The 14,277-nt window shown below is 36.6% G+C and overlaps 1 protein-coding gene across 1 annotated transcript; it reads left to right on the top strand.

Moving 5' to 3' along the window:
• Positions 1-464: 464 nt before the first annotated feature.
• On the top strand, positions 465-3,819 carry LOC117915589 (protein ETHYLENE INSENSITIVE 3-like). Its single transcript, XM_034831182.1, is given in 3 exon segments — positions 465-596; positions 1,584-3,387; positions 3,390-3,819. Coding segments are annotated over 2 exon segments (1,830 nt in total). The 5' UTR covers positions 465-596; positions 1,584-1,743; the 3' UTR covers positions 3,576-3,819.
• Positions 3,820-14,277: the final 10,458 nt, after the last annotated feature.

Raw genomic sequence — 14,277 nt, 5'->3', positions numbered from 1 at the left:
AATAACCGTAAAAAGAAAATTATATTTTTTTATAATTAAATTTCCTTTACCAACCATCAAATAATTTCTTGTTTTTTTTTTTTTTTTTCCTTTTTATAGTTTTAATGGTTTTCATTTACATTTTTAACAAATACAATCAGTTATAACATCCATAATTCTTTTTTTTATATATATATATATAGAAGTAAAATTATTATATCAAGTACAAAAGGTAAATTGAAGAGTTAGAGATTTAGTGGGGGGTTGGAAGTGAAGACACGGATTTTTAATTGTAAGAGTAATTCCCAACCGAAATGAAATCGTTTCCAAACGGGTTCCCCGACTTTCACTGAAGTGGCGCTCTGTCATTTCGCACCAAAATTAAATGCTTTCCCACTGAGATTTTGATCAGGTGCCCTAAAAAAGACGCGGTCCCCACATCTCCCCCACACCTTAATAATTTCTGAACGGTTATCCACGCTGCACACTGGATTAACTTCACCTGCGTTAAGTACCCAACTCCCACGCTTTCACTCACCGTGGACAAACCACGAAAAACTTTCCTCCATCCTATGTTGCAGAACTCAGCCCAACTGAACCAGTTTCAGATTTTCTCGGTAAATTTGTCTGTATTGTTTTCTTTTCTTCTTTTTTCTACTCTTGTTTTCTGGGTTTGGTTTGAATTTTGCTGTTGGATCATGTAGTGTTATGAAAATCATTTACTGTATTTTCCTGTGGTATTTTGTTGGGTTTGTTTCTGGAATTTTTTTTTTTTTTTCTCTCAGTATTTTTTGTCACTTGCTTTGGAAACTTGAGGTTGCTTCAGATCCAAACCGCTGGTGACTCTGATTTTTCTTATGATGTTCTGTCTCTTTCTTTTCGGGAAAATTCCAAGTTTCCTTCCGGGTTTCATGGGAAATTTGGTCGATAATTGTTGTGGGAACCAGTTAATCTTAATGCATCTGTCACACTGTTAGATCTGATCTCCTCGTATACAAGTTTTAGGGGAATGATCGAACTTTCAGCTCAATTTTGTTCTGTTTTTTCTTTCTCTTCCCTTAATTTTGTTGTCTGGTTTGAAAGATATATCGTGGTACTGCATAGATAAGTTGTTTTTTCTTTTAGTTGCTAGATGCAGACTTTTTGAATCTGCTTGCTTTTAGTTGGGCTCCATGCTTTTGGATGGAAAAGATTTTCCAGGAAAAAATTGGAAATTACTGTCTTTACAGGTACCATATCACTAAGATGGGAAAAAGTTTATCATGAGCTTTTTAGTTAGTTTTTCCGGAAAAAGTCTCTCCACCCCCAAAATCCATTTTTTCCTTTTTATTTTTATTTTTAGTATCTGTAATCTCTACGAAATTTTTTACATAGGAAGAAAGAAAAGGAGAGAGAGAGAGAGAGAGAGAGAGGGAGGGAGGGAGGATGGAAGAGAGAGAGCCTGTGCTTTTGATTTGAGTGCATATGATGATTTAGGAGTAAACTGAAAATATCGGTTCTTGGTTTGTCTTGTTTTGTTTTATTGATTATGTAACCCATGTTATCAAGAAATGGCTATTATTCTTATTGACTTTTGTAATGATCTGATCAATCGATGTTTGCAGGTGAAAAGGCTTGGAATTTGAGAAATTTCATAGCCATATTTATACCTAGATTTCCCAACAGCAGGAGGAGAGTTTATAGATTGAGGATTTGGAGCTTGTTATTTAACTTGAATCCCATTGCAATTTATTAGGGAGTTGGGGTATTGTTTGGTGTGGCATAATGATGATGTTTGATGAAATGGGAATTTGCGGTAATCTTGAGTTTATGTCCGTTCCTTTCATGGAAGGAGACATGGCTGCCTCTCAGCCTGAACAGGTGGCCCCTGTGGATGATGAATATACTGATGAAGAGATGGATGTGGATGAGCTACAGAGGAGGATGTGGAGAGATAAATTACGCCTCAAGCGGCTTAAGGAACAGAAAGAGGATCAGAATGGAGCTGATACTGTTAAGCAGCGGCAGTCTCAGGAGCAGGCAAGGAGGAAGAAAATGTCAAGGGCACAAGATGGGATACTGAAATACATGTTGAAGATGATGGAAGTTTGTAAAGCTCAGGGCTTTGTTTATGGTATTATTCCAGAGAAGGGAAAGCCAGTGAGTGGGGCCTCTGACAATCTTCGAGAGTGGTGGAAGGACAAAGTCAGGTTTGATCGGAATGGCCCAGCTGCCATAGCAAAGTACCAAGCGGACAATTTGATCCCAGGGAAACAAGAAGGCTGTAATTCAGTTGGTCCTACTTCACACACCTTGCATGAGCTTCAAGACACAACCCTTGGTTCACTCTTATCTGCACTCATGCAGCATTGTGAACCCCCACAAAGGCGGTTTCCATTAGAGAAGGGTATCCCACCGCCATGGTGGCCTACTGGGAATGAGGAATGGTGGCCCCAGCTGGGTTCACCAAAAGATCAGGGTCCTCCTCCTTACAAAAAGCCTCATGATTTGAAGAAGGCATGGAAGGTGAGTGTTCTGACTGCAGTTATGAAGCATATGTCACCTGATATTTCAAAAATTCGCAAGCTTGTGAGGCAGTCCAAGTGCTTGCAAGACAAGATGACGGCCAAGGAGAGTGCCACATGGCTTGCTATCATCAACCAGGAGGAGGCCTTAGCCAGAAAGCTTTTCCCTGATTACCGCCCCCCTTTGTCCTCTGCTAGTGGGAGTGGGTCTTTTTCCATCAAGGATTGCGGTGAGTACGATGTTGAAGGGGTTCAGGATGAACTGAGTTTTGAGATTCAGGAATGCAAACCTGATAGCAGCAATTTTTCCAATTTGAATGTGGAGAAAATGAGCCCAAGGCTGCCAGTTCCACAACTGCCTTTCCCGATGAAGGGAGAAGTTGTCACCAACTTGGATTTCCTTCACAAGAGAAAGCCATCTCATGATCTGGAGATGATGATGGATCACAAGATTTATACATGCGAGTTTCTTCAGTGTCCTCACAGTGAACCCCAGTTCGGTTTCCATGACAGGATTTCTCGGGATAATCATCAACTGACTTGCTCTTATAGAAGCAATTCCTCAGAGTTTGGAATGTTGAATCTTCATGTTAATGAAGTTAAACCAGTTGCTTTCCCTCTACCCTTTGGCCAACCCAAGCCTGCCGCTCCAGCAGCTAACTCTGCCTCGGCTTCATTCGACCTATCAGGACTTGGAGTTCCCGAAGATGGTCAGAAAATGATTGGTGATCTCATGTCATTTTATGACACCAACATTCAAGGGAGCAAGGTCTCGAATCCCAGGAGCATTGCAGTCCCAAATGACCAAAACCTTCAGCATCCGAAGCGTCAACATCATCAGAACAACTCCTTTCATGGATTCTTGCAAGAATCCAACATGACCCACAATCACCACATGTTCCCCAAGAGGAAAGCCAGTTTGATCGGTCTAAGCTTTTGAATTCTCGATTCGAGACCAGCCCGAACGAAAACGCTTTCCAGTTCATATATGGGCCTGCTTTCGATTTGTCACCAATCGATTATGTGGAGGATATTCCAGCAACGACTGCAATAGATATTTCATCAAAGCAGGATGCTTCTATCTGGTATTGAAAACTTACCAGAAAGAAATACAGATGATGTGATCCTCTATGTAATATTGAAATGTATATTCTCAGAGAGAGGTGGGAGGTGAAAGTTTTCTTACCCCTAATTGTTATTAGTTATGGTATGTTCCTTTGCATGTAATTCAGGTATAGGGTTTCAGTGGTCGAATCTCATGGGTGTTACATATATGATATATATTCTGTTTTTTATCTCGTCAATTTCAGTTGAAGTATCAACCTGATTTGGAATCTGTTTGTGTGTTGACATTAGCTGGTTACTGTTCTCCTCTTCCATGGTTGTGATGGTTATCTTGTTGATCAGAATAAAGCCAAAAACAGTTGTTGGCAGAGATGCCAAGTTGACTGACATTTCCATCATCAAATTCAAACACCCATCAGGTGGGTCACTGTCCCTTCCACCTTTCGTCCTTTCCTCCAGCAATTGGAAGGCCATTCGCATCACTCCATTATTGTTTCCTGCCTAATCCAATATATTGGACTCGTTCAAAAAGTAAGCACGGCCAAGCTTTTAGTTTTTTAAAAACTATTAATACATTTTGTTAAGATTTGAAAATTTGTTAGAAATAAATATGCCCAATCCGCTCAAGGAAAGGGGATGGGCATCTCTGAATTGGGATCCGTGAACTGGCAATCCCATGAACAGTAAGGTTGTATGTATCGAGACATGAGACAGTTGTGCTTGAATTTAGGAACTGCTCTGCTTTCTCCCCACAATGAGCTGTCACGTGCATGCACCGCCCCACTCACTCCTGTCCTCCATCCATTCCTCTCATTTCCCTTTTTACAAATTTTTATGCGTCTCAGATGGCGTGACATCTATGCTGATGAATCCGCCGCCCCTCTCTCTTTCAGAAGCTCTTTCTGTGTGGAAATGGGGAGAACCATAGTCTCTTTTTGATGTTAAGGTTGATGCTCAAATTTTTAAAGATTGTAAAATTTGTTTTCTTGTACTTTTTTTTTTATTAAATTCTTGGTGGGTCTTTCAACTTTGGACGAATTTAAGGTACTTCTTTTCTGCTGTTAGAAAGGGATAGACCAATTAAGTGCACGATCAAGTTACTGAGTACCTTGTTTCCATGATTAGGGCCATATTTATAATTGTTTTTGGTGGATCCACATAAATCTCGTTATATCTCTTAAATTTCACATAAACAATTATATATGTGGATCCGTATTTTTTTTTTTTTGCATTCTCACTTGATAACTAGATTTATTTTTTATATTGTGAAAAAAATGATTTTAAAAAAATTTAGAATTGTTCTTTATTTTAAAAATAAAACAAAATAAAAAATAAAACGGTAAGTGATTCATTTTTTAAGAAAAAACAAAATTTGTAAAAACCAAGTTTAGATTTGAAAGTTATATTATTACCTTTTTAGAAAGGTACCATAGGGTAGCACTGGTAGAGCTAGCCAAGGCTCAAGCCAAAAAAAAAAAGAGGAAAATTTTACCCCTTTAAAAAAATATAAATTTAATTTTAAATTTTTAAAAAATAAAAATAATTGACTAAATACTATTACCAAAACATATTAATATTTACCATTAATTACTAATAATATAGTAAGATTAAACTAAAATAAAATAAATAAATAAATCTTATTTAATGTTTTTCATACTTAAATTTTCTTGTTGATTCAATATTTTTCATTTTTATACCTAATTTTTATGGTTGGTTTAACTAAATCATAAAAAAAAAAAAAAAAATACCAGTGTTTTAGTGATTTATTATATGAAACATAAATTTTAAATAAAAGACTTTACTTTCAACTATCTTATATTTTGTTATTTGAAAAAAGGAAAAAAAAAAAAAAAGGTATTGATTTGGTATCTATGGAAATCTTAATCTCCACTTTTGAAAGTACATAGAAAAATCCAGGCTTTTGGATGCAAATATAAAAAATAAAACTAAGGTATAAATAAATGAGATCAAGTTGTAAGATAATGAGACCTAAAGGGGCATACCTCTTTCATTTAAAATATATCTATAATGAAAATTATTGAATTCTTTAAAATAATTTTAAAGGTTTTTGCTATGAAATGATTAAAATTATTGAAAATTTTCAATGATTTTCTTTCTATTTTTTAATTCTTTTTAAAATTTCCTTCAAATATTTTGGATAATTTTTTATATAAAATTTAAAACTTTTTTAAGTGTTGTTAGTAACATGGTTGTTTATTTTGATACATTTTCATAATTCATATTTAAAATTATTTAATTTCTTAATAACAATACAAAATACCATTAACTACCTTACAATTTATGAATGATGATTATAATATAATATTTTCCTTTAATGCCTCCTAACAAATGCCTCTGGCTTCGCCATTGAGTAACAACCCTCTAAGTCCTAAAGAGATCTATGTTAAACAAGTGTAAAGAACTAAAATAATTGATTAATAGACTATAGATACCAAGAACAATAATAAGAATATACAAAGTAATGGTGATAAAGAGTAAAGAGATAAAGAATATTCATATTATAACATGCATATCAAAGAAAACAAATAAATCAAAGTAAGAAGAGAGTACACTTAAAAAATGCCTTAAAACAAGGTAACACCCTTAAATAGAAAAAAAAAAAAAAGAGTTAGTTCACAAGCAAAATAAGAGATATAATATTAAAGTAAGAGCTATCCAATATATACAACATATATATAATTTAAATCAAGAGTCAAAGATGACTAAACTCGTATCAAAGTAGACTAATATACACTAATCATGCGGAGAAATCATAATGAGGCAACAAACATATAGTTAAAAATAAATCCAAATAAAATAGTTAAAGAGTGATCATGTTATAGGATAAAGCTTGTCTAACATGTGTAAGATGTTTATAATATAAATCAATAGTCAAAGAAGGTTAAAAGCATGCCAAAATGGATTGATCCAACAAGTTATTCAAATGGTACAAAAATAGCAAGCATTTACAAAATAAATCAAAATAAAATGGTTAGAGACAAGATAAAATTTAAAAAAAAAAATTACAACATATCAAGGTATCTAGAATACAATTCAAAAGTAAAAGTGCCTAAACATTCGCCAAATAGTCTAGATTGCAAAAAAAAAAACATTTTACAACTCCATATTAAGTCAATACAAGAAGTATGAAAAGATGAAATTAATTCATAAGCTTAACAAATGATTTTCAAGCGAGACAAAGTGTTCAAGATTATTTAAGATGTCTATAATAGATAAAAAAATATAAAAAATAATTAAAAACCTAAGAGCTATGACTTATTTGCAAAAACATTTTGGCACACAAAAACAAGGCAACAATAGAGCTAGCACTTGGAAAAACCAATTTCTTCAACAAGCTGGAAAGAGATTTTTTGACAAAATAATTTTTTTTTTGATACATTCAAGATGTTTGAATACAAACCAAGCCTAAAAATCTCTTGGAGAAACCAAAAAGTCTAGATTTACAAAAGCAACTTGAAGGTAAAAAATTAGATAACAATGAGTCAAAAGTTGTTAATCAAGATATGTAGGCTTTGGTACAAGCCTAAATTAATTTCCATGGACTAATCCATATCTAAACCTTGTAATGAACATGGGAAAAGACTCATGATCCCATTAATATGGGATTTGCAAGATTAATCCATGTTCCTAAAAGCAAGAAAATTTGAAATCAAGAGTTTTAAAAAATGAGTGATGTAGACTAAGAAAGTGAGTTATAGTTCATCTACAGGGTTTCACTCCTTCATAACCCTCAAATGAATATGAATTTAAACTCATAAGAGGCATGGAGGCCAATTAACATTTACATTTGGAAAAAGTGTTGGAATACATATGAAAACATCCATGAAGAGACATGTTCTCATGTGTAACCAAGTCATGTATGCCAAGGACTAGTGGCAACAATTATTAGCCTTAAATGACCATAATCCTAAGCCTCAAATGACCATAAAAAGGTGTTCACAAGGGTTGAAAATGGTCCTCCAAAATTCAATCTAGAAAATTTTTCAAAAATCACAAAAGCAATGAGAGCAACCATTCATTTTTTCAAGTATGATGGTAAGACCAAAGTCCATGGAAAGTGTCACACCCTCGAAAATCACCCTAAAATTTTCACCTGGTGCGCGGTGCTAAGACCCCTTCCTTAGCCAACCTTCTTTCCAGCCTTCTCAAAGCGCACACAAACAATACAAACCAAAGGAAACAGGGACACAACGAGGTTACAGGAAATCCTTCCAACTTGTATTAATCTCAACTACAAGATACAAATTGTTTCCCTAAGTCAGAAAGCAATGCTTACATCCCAAGCATTCAGAGACTATTTTCCCTCTTGTCTCTCTCTCTCTTCCTCTCAAGGCTGTAGGAACCCTTTTAAAAGACTCACCCTGCAGTTTTTCCCTTGGTGGTTATGCAACCGCTCAAAACCGCCCTAAACTGCTTGCTGATTCGTGCCTAATTGGTGTCTCAGCTGATTCGTGTCCAGCTGGTGCTCCTTGATTAAGGGAGTAATCAAAAAATTATAACCTATTACACCATATACTAGGGTAGCAAAGACAAAGCTACTATAGCATAGTGGCTCTAGGATCGTTCACTGGGATGGTTTTCACTTTGCAAATGATATTAATTCAAAGCTGAATTGGTGCTTTTCATTTCAAGGTTAGCTTTAAAAGAAAACATAAAGATGTTTGAATGAAAAAGGATTGTTTTAAGCTAACCAAAAATAGTAACTGATTTTAATTACAAAGAAAAGTGTTTCTTGGAGTTTCAGATCACTAGGCTCAGATTCATCATACAAAAGGAGTTCCGGTCACTTGTTTCTTTTCTCGCATTAGAGAATTAACATATAGTTCCTTCTCTAACCGGTGTTGTACAGATGCTTCCCATTAATGGGTTCAAACACTAAATTCTCTCACTGATGCACCTTGCAATGGCTCATACCTCTCACCTAGCACTTGCCATTCAAGGTGATCTTTAACCTTGGATTACCTGTCAAAAGCTCGCAAGAGATAACTAATGGATGTCTCCTTGGAGTCCAAAAGCTTACCAAGTGTTGGCAATTCTAGAAAATCCTACCTTCAAGTCACCTCCCAGAGGCTCGCAAGGGGTAAACTAGTGAATCTCCATGACGGAGATCACTTGCCTTACCAAGTGTTGGCCAGGTGATTTAAAGACGTTTTAAGTTAACTAAAAAGATAAAAACCATTAACGGGTCATCTTTCTCTTCATTAAAACTAAAACAACAAAACTTCCAATTTATGCATGAGGGAACTTACCCGGTTACCTTAGCTCCAAGAGACGAAAAGCCTAGCCTCTCATCCTCTGAGGAAAAATCCTCAGGGTTTGATTGGCTAGCAAGAAAATGAAAATGAGAAAACAATAATATATAAGAAAACAGAGCAAGTGCTCTGTATTTTACTTCCTGCAATTTGTACAAAGGATGCGTCATAACCACCGTTCTCAAGAACAAGCTCTCGAGAGATATATATATAGAAAATTACAAAATATCTGAGGTTATTCACCATTTTCCAAACTTAATAACTAAAGAATCCTATGATAGGTGGGTTACAAGGAGAGTTTGGGGATTTAACAACAAAAATCTAATGAAAAATATCTCCAAGTGTCGGTTACAAATATCAGGAAACACTAAGGACCATTTCGCAGGTGAAAAATGAGGTCTGCGAATTTCGCAGATGAACCACAAGGGCTGCGAAATTTCTTCATAGCAACCAGCTGATTTCGCACTGCTGCAAGTTGGCTTTCATGTTGTGGTGTTTGGCTTCCATCGCGTCGTGAAGCTTCGGGGAAATCCATAGCACTGTGCAAAAAGGATGCGAAATCATTCCGCAACAAAATGGTGATTTCGCAGCACTTTTCTGAAGCCTTCCTTCACTTGGAGCAGTTGTCTTCAAAGGCTGTAACTTCCTTATTTCAGCTCCAATCGAACACGGTTTGAAGCATTGGATTGTTGACTTCCTAAGCTTTCAAATGACATATGCATGCATAATTTGGACTCCAGGAAGTGCTCCAAAAGTGGCTGAAATGACTGTCATCAGAATGCTTCATGGCTGATTCTCTTTGCTTCCCTCCTTGCATTTCCACTTTGCTTATGGCAAAGGACTTCAAAGCTTTGGTTCTTCATACTTCTAAGCTTTCCATTACTTTGCCAAGGATTCCAATTAACTCTCCTCAATCTCATATTGCTTTGGTGATCAAAAAGCTATCAAAACACCAAACTAAACACAATTTGATTAGAATTGATTGCAAGGGGCCTTAACATGTTAATTGGGTTAAAGATAATAATTACTACTCAAAAATGTTTAAAAGAGTTAATTACAAGCTATAAAATAGCACTTTTTGAGTAGTAATCACTCCCCCAACCGACATATTGCTAGTCCTTAGCAATGAAGGAGAGAAAAATAAAATAAAAGTACCATAATTTACAACATCATGCTGATCACTTCAAAAAATGTTTAAGTGGCATGACTGATCTAACTCTCATATGGAACATTAAAGAAATAAAACTCAAACTTCAATAGGAGCTATCAAATAATTTGCCTAGTCACAATCATAAAGAGAAGACATTATGCAAATTTAAGCTTCAAAATAATTTCCATTCCAAAGGTCCAACCCTTACTCTTCCACAAAATCTATGTGTTATTTATTAGTTTCCGGATATAGTATGTCAACTAATCTCTCCCTCAACCTAGTTCTTTTTCAAAGCTTAGCAAACTAATCAACCTCCAATAGGCTAAGAACGCACCTCTTTTCTTTCACAATTTTTTTTTCATTGTAGGAGTACAAGGCTTAAAGGTATTCTTTTTTAAATTGTCCATGTAACGGGGTCCATCGATGACTCCAACCAATCAAGGTTTAGGGCATCAAGCTTTAAGGATTTTTCAACCACTAACTCCTCGGATTTCACCCCGAACTTTTGAGAATGAATTTTTAATACCAAGCACCTACAACATGTTAAACTCCATCTATCCACCCTTGTAACAAGCATTGAGGTCGGTGACTCCCAACCAATTAAGGCTTAGGGCACCAGGTTTTAAAGATTTCACCATATACCCCTCAGACCTTGCTCGGGTTTCAAGGCAAGCAAACATTTTTCTTTTTTTTTTTTTTTTTTTTTTTTTCAAAGCTCATTGGCCTTTCATAAGGTGTCCCAACACTATTAAATGAGTCAAAGGTACCAAGTCTAAAATTTTCCTAAGTCAAGAGGGAAATAGTTTTTCATCATATACTCGAACCTATTGTGCACAGTGTGTGGATAGCTTAAAGTAGAAGAACTGAGGTTGAATTCAATAGATGTTTCAACAATTCATCAACTTTAGTAAGCATAATACAAACTCTAAGTCAAGTAAAAACACAAAAATTCAATTTCTCCCTTTTCATTTTGAAATTTTTCCTTAATAACCATGGAGAGTAAAATAAAATTATAAAAATTATAAAATTAAGCAAAAGCAACTAAATTACCAAAATAACTTAGCATTAATAGCAATACTTACTTCTCAACTCTTCCCCAACCAAGCTGAACATTGTCCTCAATGTGACAAAAGCGATTAAAAATAGGGAGGAAGTGGTACTCCTGAGTGACATGGAGTCTGAGTCGTATAGGAGAAGCCACATGTTCAAAGAAAACATAAGAGTCAGTGAGTAGAGAAATAGAAAAATGCTATGTTTAAACAAAAAATGATGTCTATGTATGATGTATCATCAGTAATACATCCAATCTAAAATATAAGACATCAAAACATGGAATTATGTATACTAATATGTAAATACAAAAAATGAAGAGATGATCAAGTAATGGCAAGTCATGTGGAGCTGATGCATCTGTGTGGTCTCTTGAGTGGATTGATCAGGACTTCAACCTCTGCTTTGTTAGTCTCCTTAGATGCATAGTCTTCTCAACTGGAGCTCTCAGTTGTAGCTATGGATTTGATGGTTAAGGAGGTCAAAATGGAATGAAAGCTTCATGTGTGTGATCCAAGGTGCGCGGGCTTTCCTCTAGTCTTGCCATGGCTGAAATGGAGAGAGGTGTTGTTCATGAGTTCGAGAGGGTATCAGCTGGTGTGTGGGCTCTGTTGGTATTTTAGCAACTTCCTTAGCTTTGCAAGGTGTTTTTGCAAACCTCCCTCCATAATGCAAGTCAATTTCGGAATTTGAAGGCCATTTCGAAGCTTGGAGATGATTTTGCAGCCATTTCGAAGCTTTAAGGTGATTTCGCAGCCATTTTGAAGCTTGGAGATCATTTCATAGTCATTTCGCAGCTCAAAGGTGATTTGGCAGCCCAAAGTGATTTCGCAGCTCATTTCGCAGCTGCAAATGAGTGTACGGGGCTTCCAAATGGTACTCATGTGCTAAAAGTGGTTTCGCAGTTTCGAAATACCCTGTGAAATGGAGCTTTGGCTGCGAATGGAAGTTTTTACACTTTGGAGCTTCGCAGCCGTTTCGCAACTGCGAAATGAGGGTCACTCTGCTGCAAAATGGCACTCGTGTGCCAAAAGTGGTTTCGCAGCTGCGAAACACCCTTCCAAATGCGTCTCGACTGCAAAATTCCCGCTCAACTTTGTGCGCTCATCTTCAAACGACCATAACTTCTTCATTTCACTCAAATCGCATACCGTTTGAAGCGCTGGACTCCTAACTTCCCAAGCTTTGAAACGAGATATGATATGCATAATTTGAGCTCCGGAAGTGCTTCAAAACGTGTCCAACAGTAGCAAAATGGAGGTGCGACATTTCCGCTCATGGTTTGCACAGTCATCTTCAAACAGCCATAATTTTTTGTTTCAAATCCAAATCAGCACCGTTTGAAGCTATGGACTCCTGACTTCCCAATCTTTCAAATGATATATAGTATGCATGAAATAAACTTTGGAAAGTGATCGAAATGTGTCCAATAGGTGCCGAATGGGGTGCGGCTATGACATGTCTGTTCATGGTTGTGCGCTGAAGGATTTTAAGGTGTGGAGGTTTCGCAGCCATTCCGAAGCTGTGAAATGAGTGTACAGGGCTTCCAAATGCCAAAAATCGGTTTCGCAGCTGCGAAACACCCCGCGGAATGGAGTTATTGCTGCGGAATTGGGATTTTTCACGCCTTAGAGCTTCGCAGCCACTTCGCAGCTGCGAAATGGGGCTCCTGTGCTGCGAAGTGCACTCGTGTGCCATTCTTGGATTCGCAGCTGCGAAACTTCGCAGAGGATTCAAAAGTGTTGCGAACTAATTTCGCAACAAATGGCCGGTTTTCGTAGAGATTCCTCTTTGCTGCGAAATCTCGCAGAACTCTTTTCTCCCCTGTTTTTGTTCTGTTTTCGCTCGATTTCTTCCCGATTTCTTCCTTTGCATTTTCTTCCACTGAGATCATCCAAAAACCTATATTACATCAAAACAATTAGAATTAAAGCATTGAATCAAAATTAAAACATTTAAATCAAAATTTAAAACATTGAAATCAAAATTAAAACAAGTAATAAGTAAAACAAAAAGATATGGACTAGCTAGTCTTTAAAAAGACTAAGTCCATCAAAAATTTGATCTTGATTCAGCTTTCCCGGATCCCATATGAAGTTTGCATCTCTCACTTGAGGCTTGCTATGTATGATGGCAACAAAACCAATTCCCTTTTGCCATACAAAGCTTGGAGAAAAGCGGATGCATTTGTTTCATCATTTCTTTCTTGATGACTATCCTCTGTGGTTCTCCTTGTACATTAACATCATAGCCATCTTTCTCTATCCTTTTCCCATTTCTCTTTCCTTTGATTTCCTCCCTCTTTTCTTTCTCTGTTTCACTCTCTACCTCATGCTCTAGCTTGCATGTGGGCAGATCAACCTCTTTACCACTCCTCAGAGTGATCACTTCTTTGACTTCCTCTTTTGTGAAGATTCTCCCTCCTTAGCCTCCATTTCATGGATACTCATGGAATTTTGATAAGGTTGAGAAGGAGAGTTTTCTTTCTCTTGCATTGTGTGGAGGTTGGCAAACCTTGAGATTGAATCTTGGAGATTATCTATCTTCTGAGATAGATCTTTTTGCACTTCATCCCTCTTTTTGTTCAATGAACTCTCTACACTGTCAATTCTTTGACTGAACTGAGCATTGATGGATTTTTTAGCTTCAACAAAGTCTTCCATGACCTTGTTAAGATTCATCATAGCTTGTTCAAGGTTTGAGGCTTGCTGTGGTGCTTGAGCAGGTTACTGGTACTGAGGTGGCTGTGTTTCCAAGAGAAATTTGGATGGTCCCTCCAATTGGAATTGTATGTGTTGCAATCACCAAAGATTTCCCTCTCCACTGGAATGGTAGGACACTCCTTCACCAAGTGCTCATAAGATAGACAAATGGCACAAGGCATAGCTTGCAATGGTGTCTGAGAGATGGCTTGCACTTCTTGCATGTTCTTCATTTCTAGCTCATCCAATCTCCTTTCCATAGCTGCAATCTCTGCCTTCATGTCCATGCCATCATTCAAAATATACATCTCACCCTTAGCATTAGGTTGAGACGTCATTGTTCCCATATCTCTAGCATTTGGTTCACCCCATTCTCTTGAAAATTCAGCCACATAACTCATGAAGTTCATGGCTTCCTCTGCTATGGTATTCAATATGGCATGTACAACTAGCAATTTGTGAATTAAGAACAGAGAACACAAAAGAAAAACAATTCAAAGAAAGAAAATTAAGGTAAACTAAAAACTAAATAAAAGGTATACTAAAATATGAAC

The sequence above is a fragment of the Vitis riparia genome, chromosome 6 (assembly GCF_004353265.1).
Source record: "Vitis riparia cultivar Riparia Gloire de Montpellier isolate 1030 chromosome 6, EGFV_Vit.rip_1.0, whole genome shotgun sequence".
In the NCBI taxonomy this organism is placed as follows: Eukaryota; Viridiplantae; Streptophyta; class Magnoliopsida; order Vitales; family Vitaceae; genus Vitis; species Vitis riparia.
The sequence above is the reverse complement of the archived record's forward strand: the minus strand, read 5'-3'. Positions and strand labels throughout refer to the sequence as shown.